This window comes from Zeus faber (genome assembly GCF_960531495.2).
Source record: "Zeus faber genome assembly, chromosome: 1".
Classification (NCBI taxonomy): domain Eukaryota; kingdom Metazoa; phylum Chordata; class Actinopteri; order Zeiformes; family Zeidae; genus Zeus; species Zeus faber.
The window spans coordinates 48,153,046-48,168,184 of NC_137193.1; the positions used below are offsets into that span (position 1 = coordinate 48,153,046).

The 15,139-nt window shown below is 42.7% G+C and overlaps 1 protein-coding gene across 3 annotated transcripts in view; it reads left to right on the forward strand.

The window, feature by feature from the left end:
• ttll7 (tubulin tyrosine ligase-like family, member 7) overlaps positions 1–15,139 on the forward strand; it is a 106,445-nt gene that overhangs the window by 17,809 nt on the left and 73,497 nt on the right. For all 3 annotated transcript variants that reach the window (XM_080024360.1, XM_080024361.1, XM_080024362.1), the window contains exons 4-8: positions 1,323–1,444; positions 4,979–5,046; positions 5,764–5,922; positions 12,810–13,026; positions 14,552–14,716. In XM_080024360.1, the coding sequence (XP_079880486.1) occupies positions 1,323–1,444; positions 4,979–5,046; positions 5,764–5,922; positions 12,810–13,026; positions 14,552–14,716 (731 nt within the window). The remainder of the gene's footprint in view (positions 1–1,322; positions 1,445–4,978; positions 5,047–5,763; positions 5,923–12,809; positions 13,027–14,551; positions 14,717–15,139) is intronic.

Here is a 15,139-nt window from a genome sequence, read left to right on the forward strand (position 1 = left end):
CACTAGGAGGTGTAGTAGCAGAGCCATGCAGGATCATGAAGCATCCTCACCAACCCAACAAAGGATTGTTTCAGCTGCTGCGATCTGGCAAGCGCCTCCGCAGTCACACAGCGAGGACAGAGAGACTGAGAGAGAGTTTCTTCTCGCAAGCCATGAGGACTGTCAACGCTGACCTCACCAGGGGTCCTAACAAAAAGCTCTGAGACACTCACACAGGCCCCACTGCCTTACTGTACTGCATGTTGTATACTGTACACATACTGTATCACTGTTCTGGGTTACTGCATACTGCTCTGTATTGCTGTTCTGTTCAATGTTACTGTATTGCTGTGTCGTACTGTTTTATACTGTACTGTATATCTCCATACACACTTTATTCACATGCACTTTACTGCACATATCTGTATATACAAATAGCCTATCCCATATACATAACTATATTCTAATTCTATTCACTTCTATTTTGTAACCCCACTCTGTATTATCTTTTTGAGTCTTATTTTATTTTTATTTTATTTTATTTATATTATTCTATTCACTAACTGCATTACATTTTAGGAATCAGTTAGTTTAAGTTAGTTAGCCAGGTAGAAATTAGGTTAGCTATTATGTTCGGTTTAGTAAGTATTGTGCATAATCTCCGGGTGTGTTGCAAAGACATTTCACTGCATATGTATGAACGTATGTATGTGACAAATAAACCTCTTGAATCTTGAATCTGTTCGTGCAAATGCGTTTGTAGACGGAGTGAAGACGGACACGGATGAAGTTGACGAATTGTCAAATGACACGGCACTTTTGTGTTGCTGACATGTTGCTGACGGTTTCGCTTCTTGTGTGGCCCAGGGGTCAGACGAAATCACAATTTTAGTATGAAACCAACTGAAATGGCCTTTCTCAATCATGATTTAAAATAGTCTCAGACATTCTGAGTCAAAAAAAAGTGATTTCCAGAAGGATGACTAGAGCTAATGGAGGTCCAAGTAAGGGCTTAAATTAAACTCGACCAGAGGCAGGTTTATTATTATTATTTATATTGGATTAATGGATGTGGCCAACAGGTCGACATTGACAAGAGAGAAAATGGATTATCTGGACGAAGACCAGACAGAAGGACCTGACTAGTCCTTAATAACCTTAGTCTAGGACTTCCTTGTCTAGAACTAATCCATCGTAAATTAAGCAATGTCTCAGAAAGGCACTTTTAAATTCTGGATTTATTTAATTACCTTTATGTTGTGGCGTTGTCCCGATTTAGATGAAACCCTGTCTGCTAAATCGCCCTTATACTGTATGAGTGGTTGATGTTGTCTTCCCTGCAGTTCGTATCGCCATCAATGAGACTGCGTTCCTCAAGACCCGGGATGACGACGAGACCGCAAACCTCATCTGGAACGACTCGGCTGTGCAGCACGAGAAGATTGCTGAGCTCAGGAACTACCAGGTACAGCACACAGCGATTCTGTTTAGCACATCCTGGTCTCAGAGAATTGGGACAAGGAGAGAGAGAATGCGATAAATCTCTATAAATGGTTTCAAGGTACTATGAAGACAAGGAATGATACTGTACTAGTCTAGTGATGGTGTATAGGCTATAGTAGGAGATAGAGAATTGGATTAGTGATAGGCAATGAAATCATATTGGTTCAAGTTCAAGAGATTATTTGTCACATACATACACATACGGTCGTACATGTATGCAGTGAAATGTCATGACACCCGGTGATTACGCACAAGCTCTATAAGCTCGAAAAACACTCAAATGTGCGTAATCGACATGCGGTGCTTGCGCAGGCGGCCGCAAGGGGCGGTGCCACAATCGTGATTTTGGGTTCTATAATAAGGGTAAACAAATCTGACAGATTGGTGGAGATATCATTACCAAGGTATCTAATATGCCTGTTAGTGTAGTGTAGTTAACCAACCACTATTTTAGTAGTTTAGTGTTGGCACATGCACATACACACACACACACACCTCTGTTTACTAGAAGTGCAACCAGTTGTAACAAAAATAAAAAAACTGTAACAAGCCATTGGTTGGAAATTCTAATTAAAAATATGATAGTTATATTTCGATGAGACAGTTGACTGAATGGCAATAACGGCCTCATTTTAGGTATGGTTCACTGAAATAGTTGTTTAGCAATATGTTATAAAGGTAGGTAATGTGCTGTTAACATGACGTGAAACTCACTGACACCGGTGTAATTGTTAATATATTGTGATATTGATCCTTCGGTGCCTGGCTATGTTAAATTGAATTTGCTTATCAAGTCTTTACGGTAGGGCTGTGTCAACTGGCGGCAAGATTGCCTGCCCATCAATGTAGATTGTCCCTTTGAATAAGATAAATTAGCAATAATCAAACAAAAAAAAACCACTGCAACCTTGACAAAATGTGCTTCAATAAAAAGAAGCATTTTACCCTGTAGTCCCACCCACTGTCAATCACAACTTGTTCACTCAGTTTCTGTCAAACTACCGTACTGTATTAAATAACCTGGCATATTACACATGTGTTATTTGGCCAAGTGGAAACATATTGAGAAGTTAATAAATGTTTGTTGTTTATTGTTATGTTGATGTCAGAAATACCTAATGGCTGAGTATAATGAAAAAAGAAAAGATTTGACATTTTTGGTCCCGTGGTCTGAATTTTCCTTTTCATTGTTTGGACCCTGAGCTGGAAATAAGTCCATAATCTGGTCCCTAGCACAATGTAGTGGAACAGCTCTGCTTTTGGCATCATTTGCTGACTGTTTTTTTATCATCTACGATTATCACTCAATCATCTGCCTGAAAGCAGAAGTGCTTCTATGACTGCTATTCTTTTGGAGGAGTCTTGTTTTTAGCTCTTGTTGAATCTTATTATATCTCTGCAGTGGCACTAGCTGCATGACCAACCACACATGCTGTGAGAGGTGGAGAAGAACAGGTGGAGAAGAAGCACAAGAGAAAGTCTGTGTCCAATAATCTGCCATTGCTCACTGCACCCTGCATCCTCTGGGACGAGCAGCAGAAAGGAGCAATGTTGAAACGGGAAACAATGAAACAATCTGCTTCAATGCCATTAAATAAAACAGCCATTGATCATCCAGGCCAATCGCAGCTTTCTATTCAAGGCAAGAAGATCCACATCTTTCCCGTGGCTCATTTTTGCTCATAGTCCCTCATTATTTGGTATACATGGCCAGCCTTCTGAGTATTAGTGCTGTTAATAATATACTTTGTACAAATATACTATATTAACATTTGTTATCAGGGACCTCCATGCTCGCTGGAATGTTTGTTTAATATTAATATTCTGAGAGGTGATGCATGAAGAGTCTTTTCTTTCTGGGCGTGGGTCCAGTTTAGAGCATTCCTCCAAAACTGAGAGAGAGCACATAAAATGGCGGGTAGAAAAAAACCTCATAAAGCCTTAAAGCCAAAAAGCAAGGAGCGAAAGAGCGAAACGCTGCCACAGTCACTGTGAAGAGAGGACGCCATACCGAGGAGAGAGAGACATGGAGGCCTCCGTGTCCCCGGGTGGTCCGACCCCCAGAAATAGCAACTGCTTCTTCCACAAAGCGCTGCTGCCGTGCCTGTCTCGGTGATAAACTCTGGTACTGCATCTGCCGACGTGTCCTTGAGCCCACTCTTCATGAAGGGAGGGGAGGCAGACAGACAGAGGAGCAGATAGAGAGGCAGAGAGAGAGAAAGAGACATTGATACAGATATACGGACAACGCAATGGGGATGGAGAACAAGGGAAGCCGTGTGGAGGCTGATGGGAGGACTGACAGCAGGGCCGAATAGCCGTAAGGAGGGAGGGATCTCTGGGAAGGATGTTTGGGAAGGATGTTTGGGGTGACGGCGCTACAACAGCAAGTCACTAACAAAGTCTTCTCCCGGTTGTGCGGGCTTGTCTGAGGGCAGCGTCACCTCTGTTTGACCTCCCTGTCCCGCTGGGTGGACCTGACGCTTTCGCCCCCAGCTCCATGTGCTGGCCATCTGTCTTCCAGAGCACCTATTTGATTAGGCCGCGCACTAATGATCGATTAAATCGCCGCCGAGTCCAGGAGAGAGGACTGCTTGTTAGCACGGGGGCCAGATGGAGATTGGACCTAATTGATTGGACATTACAAATACTCAATGGGCCCGAAAGCGCTACCGTAAATGTTTAACGCACAACTCTTTGCGGTTCTGACACTGATTGTTTTCCGTGCTCTGTCCTTGCTGCCGTTGTGTTTTGTGAGATTATGGCTCTGAAGGAAGACATGAGAAGTCCCTGAACAATTGGTTTTGATTTCCTCTCATGCTGCCTCTCACACACCACGTCTGCTCTCGGCGCGGCGTAATTGTGCAATCTCTTCCGAATCCCTAATTACGTCTGTCTCGTTTGGATGATAATCACAGATTTTCTTTTACACTCTGCATTCTTTGCTCTCCCTCCCTAGTTCCCTGATCGTTTTTTTTTTTTTCTCTCCCTCTTTCCTCTCAGTGATTTACTCTGAAAGTTTGCTGTCAAGTTTTGGTTCGTACCAGCCTAATTAACGCCCCTGTTCAGGCTCATTTGGTCAAAGAACACAGGAAAACACTTTTTTTTTTTCTTTTACCCCACCCCCACCCCTCCTGCACATTCAAAGCAATTCATTCAACTGTCACAGCTACAATTGCAGGAGTCCGCGATGCAGAACCAATTACCTCGGCCCCTCGGAGTTGAGATTGATCGTCTTTTTTTTCCCCTCCCTGCCAACCTCCCCAACCTTTTAAAAATACCAAAAAAAAAAAAAATGACGTGGCATAGTAAATAAGGGTTAAGAAAGGTCTCGTCGTCACCTTTTTGTTTTGAGTCCGTAATTGGGCATAAATGTCAGAACATTATAAGCTCACTTCAGGTTGCTGCCTTTAATGTGCTCATTGAAGGGGCGGGGGTGGAATTGAGTGGCGTAATGGCCCTAACAGCATTATTATGTCTGCCTGTCCCTCTACAGAGAATTAACCATTTCCCTGGCATGGGCGAAATCTGCCGCAAAGACTGCCTGGCAAGAAACATGTCGAAGTAAGTTTAGCCTAATTTCTGATATCTTGTAACCTGTTGAACATATGTTTTCATTCATTTAATATTGTAGTGTTGTGAGTCGTGCACTTCAACAGTTTCACATATTTTCAAACCGTTTTCTCACTATTTTCTCATGAATGTAGGAAACAGTCATACCTCGCTCACTGGCAAGTTCTGCTGCACTTTATATCGAATTTGCAGAAGTTCACAGAGAATCTGTATGAGTACAGTGTTGTCAGCAAAGTTCTCTTAGCTCTGAATGTTTCATCCATTGATGCCGAAAATCTTTGCCGAAAATCTCCAATAAGTTTAGATTTTCATCTCAAAACCCTATTTTGCTTTTTGTTATAAGGAGTGGCTTGAGGGGCTCTCATGTGGTTGGCACTACGATACAAGATTAAAATGTACAATATTTAGTAGCTTTAAAACTACATTTTTTACGAGAAAGTACTACTGTAGAAGTACACAATTTTGTTACCTGAGACACTGCTGTTACAGCACGTGTGTGTGTGTGTGTGTGTGTGTGTGTGTGTGTGTGTGTGTGTGTGTGTGTGTGTGTGTGTGTGTGTGTGTGTGTGTGTGTGTGTGTGTGTGTGTGTGTGTGTGTGTGTGTGTGTGTGACATAAAAGCTGTGCTGCTGTGCTTACAGCGTGTTACTTCAACATTCAATCAATCAACAGACTCATTCCCTTGTTCCTCCATTTTTTTTTTCTCCAGAATGATCAAAAGCGAGCCTCAGGAGTATAGCTTCATACCCAAAACATGGATCTTCCCCGCCGAGTACACCCAGTTTCAGAATTACGTCAAGGAGCTGCGCAGGAAACGAAAGCAAAAGACGTTCATCGTCAAACCAGCCAACGGAGCCATGGGCCACGGGTATGTCCAGGGCTGACACACGCATCAGATGCATTGATGGAAAGACGAAAGAGAAGAAAGAAGCATGGAGGAAGTGGGTGCTTTTGAGGGATTAGTAAGACAAAATAAAAACAAAATAAGACACAGTAATCCTGTTGAATGCCTCACAGGAGAGTTGAAGCCAGTTTTGGTTGCAACAGGCTGTTCTCACAATCACATTTTTACTTTCTTTCTTAATATGCCACGTGATTTCATGCCGGGAACATTCTAGTGATACGTAATTGCATAGCTGGATTATAGGGACACCTAAATGCTTACTTGGAGCTGCAAACGTATTTTTGTGGTGGTTTGAGCAATCCACTGTAGAAGCGATGGAGGGCGAGGATTGGGCCCACACCAGAGAGAGGGCAAGAGGGCACATCAAAACATTTTTTATATATTTATATTTACTTTTATTTGCTGCTAATTAGCAAAGAATAACTAATCTCCAAAATATGTGTTAACTATGTCTTACTAAACATGTGACTTTGACGTATAATGGGGGGGTGTCTACTGTTGATAGCCCTGTCGAACTGGCTGCTTAGATACTGCATATTGTGCCTTTTTACACATTCAAGTAAAAAGGTTTTGTCATCTGAGCATCTTCTGTCTATACTGCACATTGTGGCTCAGAGTCCTTGGCAACCCCAAATCCTACATACTCTTACATTTTATATGAGCGTTTGGTTTGCAAACAAAAATGGCTGTAGGCAAACCCAGGGAAATTTCATTCACACTTTTACCATTTTTAAATGTATTTTATTTTACAGTTACAAGCGTATTTAAGTAAATGAGCTAATGCTCATTGCACACTTGAGCACACTTTTCTCAAAATTGTTTTACGTGTCTGTGGCAATAATTGTGGTATACTTTTATTTAGGGCCACTGCACCATATCCATAGGATGTGTAATGGCATGGTCACACTGCCAGTGATGGGGCGCTGCAAAGCGATGTGGCTTCATAAGGCTGCAAGGGGCCGAGCGATGACTGCCGACGAGCTCACGGATTCATGTCGACAAAAAAAGTTGAGCAGGCTTCAACTTTACGCAAATCAGCAGCGTTGAGCGCCGGGCGACAGCCAATAGGAGGGACGATACCGTCTCAATGGTGCTGGTCCTTGGAAAATGGACGTTCGGACCACTGTATTGTTCCTGTTTCCTATTTTCCTATTTTAAATGAAAAACGTTGGGTAAACTATAGATAAAATACGGAACACGTCATTTTATGTTTCTTCATCCAGAACACGTCTTTTTTCACGTTATTTATTTTGCCAAGTAAACAAACTACATAATCTTAATAAAAAATAAGTAGACACGGCACCATCTACCTATATAATGTTTATTAATTATGGAAATGGAGCGAGGTTTGAATTGTTTGGCGCACCCACAGCAGCCAGTCGATTTTAAGCCGACACGCGCACAAACCCCAGGTGCACAGAAGCCCCGGCCGGCAGTGTGACCGTACGTCGATGAGGCGAGAGCTGCTCGGCTTCACGCTGCAGCCCTGTCACCGGCGGTGTGACCCTAGCATAATGTATTTAGAGAGTATGATCAGCTGATGCAAGATATTTTGTTGTTTTCAACATACTGTTTGAAAGTGTGAGTGAGTCAGTAGGGAGAGAAAGGGAGGGAGAAAATGAGGAACTGCAGATCAAAACAAAGAGAAAGAAGAAAACACTGACATGGGACCTGTCTGTGTGCATATCTTTTAAAACTTGCATTAACCCGAAATCCATAGCTACACACACACACACACACACACACACACACACACACACACACACACACACACACACACACACACACACACAAATACACACACGCTGGCAGTCGAGTGGTTTCCCTGAATGTCTCTGCATGTGATTACTGATTAATTTTAGGAGGCTCAGTCACAGACACAGTCAGACTCAGTGGCTCTTTCAATAGTGAAACCATCACGTAATGATCACTCCGGTGATCTGATTCCAATGGTTGGTGCATCTGGACAATTTTAGAAACATCTGATTGCCAACCAAAATGTAAATAGCAATTGATATTCAACGTTTTTTTTTCCACTAAATTTACCTTCCAGTTCCGGGCCCCATGAAAGCGAGTTCTCATTCAATTTCTCAGTGTTTTTTTTTTATTTTTATTTGGGAGGCATTCCAGAGAGTTCCAGTTCAAGTGGGTTTGGCTGTGCATGAAATTAATAGATAAAACGTAAACCCAGAAGCACCAAAACCTGATAATGTCCCGTGAAGATTTTGCTTGGATGTTTTCTTCAAAAAGCAAGTTTTAAATAACTCTCTTGGGTACTTCAGAATATGTCAAACTGGAAAATATTATGGGAGGAAAAACGGGAGAAGTGCTTCGTGTAAGAGCTCTATTTTTAATGTTTAATGTCTTGGTGAGAGCAAAATAGGCTGTATTTGGTACTTCACCTTTACCTTGTTTTTAAATCTTCCTTCCCTGATATGTCCTTAAAATATATGTCACAGAGGGTTTTTTTGTGTGAAATTCTTAAGGTACTGTGCTTAAGAGCTGTTGTTTTAATCTTCTGGAAATCCTGGACTTGAACTGTTAGTTATCCTCTGCTCCAATAGGTGGCGGTGTTGAAGTGCAAATAGTCCCGGATGCGTTTCCTCCCTCTTCCTCTCCCTCTCGTTTCAGTTTTTCCTCTCGAATAATGTGTCCATTACGTACAACTCCATGCTGCACTCAGGCCTTATTTATTAAAGGAATAAAAGCGGGCAAAGACTGAATTATTGCGATACAGCGAGAAAGTGAAAGATTATGAGTTTACCTCAACCACGCACCGGTGGGCGGACCCGAAAGATTAGATTTTGTTCTTATTTATTTATTTTTCTTTCCCATGGCATGACGCGTCAGGAAATTAAGTTATATCCACAATTTCGCCACCACACACACACACACACACACACACACACACACACACACACACACAGACTCCCACCCGCAATTTATTTTTCCATCGACAAACTAAATTAAGTCATTGTTTATGTCTGAAGCACACAGCTTGTTAGAACGGGGGTGGGAAAAAAAGAGAGATGCGTGGTGCTTAAAAAGGGAAGTTCCCCTCCAGTGTCAAATTAAATAGGCAGGGGAGAGTGCGCCGTGATTACCTGACACCCTGGCTCATCAATCATGTCACCCGCTCCTCCGCTGCTGATCCTCCTTGGCTAACTAACACCGTTAACCCCGTCCTCATCATTCAGCTGGGTGTCGGCTCTCACATCGTGGGCCAGGCTGCCATCATCAGCTTCCTCTTCTCTCCCCTGTTCCGTGGGGCTGCTGATGTGCTTTGGTTAGACGACTGGACGGGAAGACAAGGCTCCTTGGCATGACAGGAGCCAACTGTGATGAGGAATGATTGATTAACCCCAAGTCAATTCCCTGACAACAATGCACTCCCCTTGGGCACCTCCACATGTCTTTATCAACCCCCACCACCTCCCCCTGACTGACTGCCGGAGTAAGTGGCCGTCTAAGACTCTGTTTCATCACAATCTGAAAGACCATCTCAGATGAACTGCTCTCTGAAGCCCCTGTACGGGATAACTTTTCTGCAACTTTCTGATAATAAAAACTTCTCTTTTGTCGGACCTGGATAAATGGGTGAAGGCTTCAGTTCCAATACAATGTTTTGCAGTTTTCATGGTGAATGGACTGCATTTATAAAGTGCTTTTCTCGCCACTTAAGTCCACTCAAGGAGCTTTAGTACCATTAAAAAAAAAAAAACAAAAAAAAAAAAAAACTGTTTCATACATGCCTCACGCTCACCGAGGCAGTGTCAGCCAAGCAAGGAGACAAGCAGCTCATCGGGAGCTCTTAGGGGTTAGGTGTCTTGCTCAAGGACACCTCAGCAAATTATCCAGGAGGAGCTGAGGATCGAGTTGATGACTATCTCCGGAGCTACTGCCGTATTTAAATTCATACTATTTCGATGATTGAGTTTTTACATCCATTGCCAAATTGTCTGTGTTTCAGGAGACCTATTTGTGTGTGTGTGTGCGTGTGCGTGTGGGCGCGCCAGGCTGCGTGCAACCAATTTTGCCCGAGTCTACTCTAACTCTGAGTGAATGCTGATACAGTATATTTTCAGGGTCAAACTTAATGGTAAATTGTTTGCAAAGACCGCCCTTTTACACTCCTTACATGCAGCAACACAAGCACACACACACATACACATACGCATGCACACACACACATTTAGAGCTGCACCACAACAGACAGACTAGTGGACACACTAGTTCATGAGCAAGGTCCAGATGAGTAAAATATAAAACTATAGAAACACATCCAGAAGTAAAGTTAGGGTCAGAGAACTTCTCCATGCCACTATTTGAAATTGTAACAGCACTGTAAGACAAGTGTAATTCCTTTCGGCCACAGCGGCAGTCCTTCTTAAGCACATATTCTAGCAAGCCCATGAACCATGTACTACTGACATGGGCCTCACTGCCAGTGACACGGGACCAAAGCAAAGGAATTAGCAGGGAGGTGGAAATGGAACGCAGTGTCTCTTCCCATTAGCTGACCCTGAGCCCAGCGAGCCGGCAACAGTAGTTGATGTAACTCTAGCCTCTCAGACAGAATCGAGTTTGGCTTCACAAAATTGCAATTATCCAGATGTTGGCAGTGCAGCTCTCAGACAAGCCAGCATTTGTGTACCAGTCTGTCTGTTGTTTTTTCCCCCCGTATTTTTTAAATATGTTTGTTTATTCACTTTTTATTTTGATTTTGATCAAGGCCCGGTAATGAAGCTATAGAGAAATACAAATTTTTGGAAAGTTTGATGCAATGCAGAGCCAAACGGAGCGTTCTCTTTGGAAAAGACCCGGGGCACCATTTTCTTTCTTCTCTTATTTACATATGCTTTCAATAATGTTTCTCAAAATATCTGCATGCACGAGGCAGGTCACAGAGGAACGTTGCCCGGGAACTCAGGCTCTAACCCCTTGCATTCACTCTGTGCAGTGGCTCGACTTGTGTTTATTTGATCAAGGAATTAATTCTCCTGTTGCCCTCAGTAACTCTACATAATCCCGTCGGCTAAATGCCTAAAATATGAATCTGAGGTGCCCTATGACTGTGAATTCTACACATTCACAAGTCTGCGCTTTGTTTTCTAACTTCTCAGCGTCACTTCAAGTTAGGGGTACAATGGATCACAAAACTTGTGGTTCGGATCGTATCACGGTTTTGCTTTACAGATCAGATCACCTTTTCAGACCACCAAAAAATAACAGACAAATATAACTGCTTTCCATTTATTCGGTAAAACACTTAAAGCAACAAACTTTTTCCCATGGTCTTAAATGAAAACAACATTCAAGATGTCCAATGTTTAAATAATATCTTCAAATTGATCAAATACACAATACTCAATTGTTAAATTAAACTGCAATGTATATCCTATAAAGATGGTAGTGAATGAAAAAATATGATTAGATTCAGACCAGTAAATGAAGTAACTGAATTGAATTACAACTACCCAGTAACTGAATTTAATTACAACCAGTATCATGTTCAATTTCTCACGTTTACAACAAACCAAATTTCAGAATCAAGCGAGTTACAGTCCATTTTGTAGAGAAGTCTTCATCTCCCAATAGACATAGTATCTGTTTACTGGCGGATCTTGACCGCTCCAATATGGCAGACGAGCAGACGCAGAGCAGCGACATTGGCTGTATCCACAGCTCATTCACGATATGTCGTAAAGTAGCAGCAACTTCTTTTCACTGCAACTCTGCATCGAGATTTAGTGAACTATCACTTTAAAAAGTAATAGCTGCAGTAATTGTAATTGATCCGCGGTTCACATGCGAGCTGAACCGTACTGATCACCTACGTTCCGTTACACCACTATTTCAAGTACAATGAACTTGAAGAAATGATCACTATCGATAGGATGACCTCTATATTTCAGATTGCATATCATTTTCTTCTTGTTTTTCATAAAATGTCAGTAAAATAAAAGTGTATTGAAACTGTTTCACACATAACCGCTTTTGGGAAGCAAGAATAAACAAATTATTAAATCACAAAATGAGTGACGCGGTTCACAAGGATTTTCCCCAAACCCCAAAGCTTTCACCCTACATTTTCCATATTGGATCCAAACCAAGAGTGTACAGCTGTTTCACGTCATTTCACCAAGTTCCCCTCATGTTAATATCTCTCCCAATATTCATTTGTTGGAAAATTCAATTTTATTGAAGTTATTTGAAGAGACTCAAAGAGGCTTGGTCAGTAAGGATTAGTCAGGGTAAGTTGATCGTCAGTTGATCGTTAACAACAAAGAGTTCAGAGAGGCGTGTGGACGTAAAATCCGGGTTACCATGGAAATGCTGCCTCACCTTCCGTCCCTATGGCGAGCATGATGGCTGTGACTAGGCCGCCATTTTTTTGGGTTCAAAACAGCTCTTTGCGACACTTCTGTGTTTAGATCATTGACTGTATATAAAATGGACCCCTTTCACTCACAGTTGTTCTGAGGATTTGAAGCTTTTGGGCAAAACTGGCCAAAAGCCAGTGAAGTGTAAGATGTCACCTAACGAGACAACCTGAGTCGACAACTTCTTTAAAAAAAAAGAATCTCCTCAGCTTTGTGTCTTGCATTTGTCAAAGAACATCAGAATTGGAACATCCAGGATAAAGCCTTAATACTATGGGGGCCACTTCATTTTTCTTAAACACCTATACAAGGCAATGACAATGCCATCAGTCATGTTCATGGTTCCCACCATGCCCCCATCTATCACTTTTTTAATTATCTTCTTTACCTTATGTGCCATATTTTATTATGCTGCTGACGACATCCCAATTTCCCCCCAGAGGATTAATAAAGTATCCGTCTATCCAGAATCTCGCTGATCCGTAACTGCGAGAAGCTGCCAGCCCAGGAGCACTTCATCGTTCAGGAGTATCTGGACAAGCCCTTCCTGATGGAGGGCTACAAGTTCGACTTGCGCATCTACATCCTCGTCACTTCCTGCGACCCGCTTCGCATCTTCCTGTACAACGACGGCCTGGTCCGCATGGGCACCGAGAAGTACCACACGCCCAGTGAAGCAAACCTGGTGAGTCCTTCACAAGGACATACACAAGATCATTCACGTGCACTGACATTTACAATAAAAATATGGATCTCACTATGAGGGCTTTACTCTGTTCTCAAGGGAGCTGCAGTGGGAGCTAAACCCATTCAGCCTTAGTGCCTCAATGCACCTATTGAGCTTCAATGATAAGATGCCACTGGAATGTCCAAGTACACATGATTAAAAAAATACGCACAAATACAGTATTCATATGCATATGGTTTGCATATGCTTATGCATATGCACGCACCTGAGTGAACACGCCCACTGGCCAGATGTCTGTTGTAATATCAAGCCGCTGATATTTGCTTTGGGGTTGTGCACCTGCTGGACACCAGTATGTTGATGATGATGAAGGGCGCGCATGTGCACACACACACACACAAACACACAGGCACACACACACACACACACACACACACACAGACACAGGGTCTTGTCTCCTGAGAAGCTTATCTTGTATCAGGCATAATGTTTTGGTACTGTATACACACACACGTGTGCACACACACACACACACACACACACAGACAGACAGACACACACACACACACACACACACACACACACACACACACACACACACACACACACACACACACACACACACACACACACACACAGATAGTCACCAGCTGTCTCTCGTGGCACAAGTGCGTATTGTCTTACAGTGTCTGGGACACATGATGGAGTGAGTCATGCCATTGAGATGGATGTTCAATCCCACAGAGAGTGACTTCCAGACAGCCATCAGGGGCTGAAGTGGCCCACGGTCACAGCGTCATTACCTTATGGGCAAAAGACAAGGATCCATTGTCCTCTGCTGTGAAACGGTGCTAAAAGGGAGATTATACAATGGGCAGTTTCAGTTTCAGCCTAGCGCTGACGATCACCAGAGACGTGTTTTTGACCGTCTCTCTGTGATTACCGCAGGGAATTGTTCGTCACACTTATTTTGCGGCTGAACCAGCTCTTGCAAAAAGCCTGAATACCCACAAAGAGTGGTGTTATCGTTGTCACAGTGACGTGGGGGGACCCTCACATCAACGGCACCAAAAATAATACCCAGGTATTCTTGTTTGTTTTGTCAGTGAACTGTAAGTAATGCTTAAAACCTTACCAAAGTAGTTAAAGTGGTAATCTGTGAGATTTTTTTGTTAAAAATGATATATTTTTCACTTTAGCCAGTATGTTTTCAGAATCAGCCATTGTCTTCCACATACGTATGCATGTGCTTCTCTATGCTGCTGGCAGGGTCCACCACTAATAATGTCATACTTTCATGTTTTTTGATTGTAGTCATACTTTCTCTAAAATAATTTTATTTTCTGAGCCAAGATGAGGGTAAACCCAGGGGGGGGCATTTTAATGGAACCTCTACTGAACCAACAGAAATTGTCACTCTACTGCCAAACTGGGGGGGGGGGATGGGCATCAACCTATTTACAGATATATTGATACTTTAATTGATCCCAGTCTGTGCACTATTCTTTCCCCTCCTCCACAGAGCCAGCTGTACATGCACCTGACCAACTACTCGGTCAACAAACACAACGAGAACTTTGAGCGCGACGAGACGGCGGACAAAGGCAGCAAGAGATCCATCGGCTGGTTCACCGAGTTCCTCCGCTCCAACGATTACGATGTTGCCAAGTTCTGGGGAGACGTCTCTGTAAGTCTTACATGTAGACAACAAGTAGAAGACAAAAATACAAATGCTGAAACACACTGCGTTTAAATGTAGAACTCCAATCCAACTCCTACACACACACACACACACACACACACACACACACACACACACACACACACACACACACACACACACACACCTACAGTATATAATTTGGGCCAGCCCAGGTTTGACGGCTCCCGCTATGACAGTGATTCATCGTGTTCTCGAGCTTTCGTTTAATTTCAGTAAGAGAGCAGCGTAAACTGAATTTTGGGAACACTCACTGCCCTCTATGTTTTTCTTCGGCTTATATTTATGTATTTTGTCTGATTCAAGGCCCCCAGTCTCATTTGCATTACGTTTATCTCCACCGCCGCCATTGTCTGTTTGCTTTCAAATACCTGTCTGTCTGTCATCTCC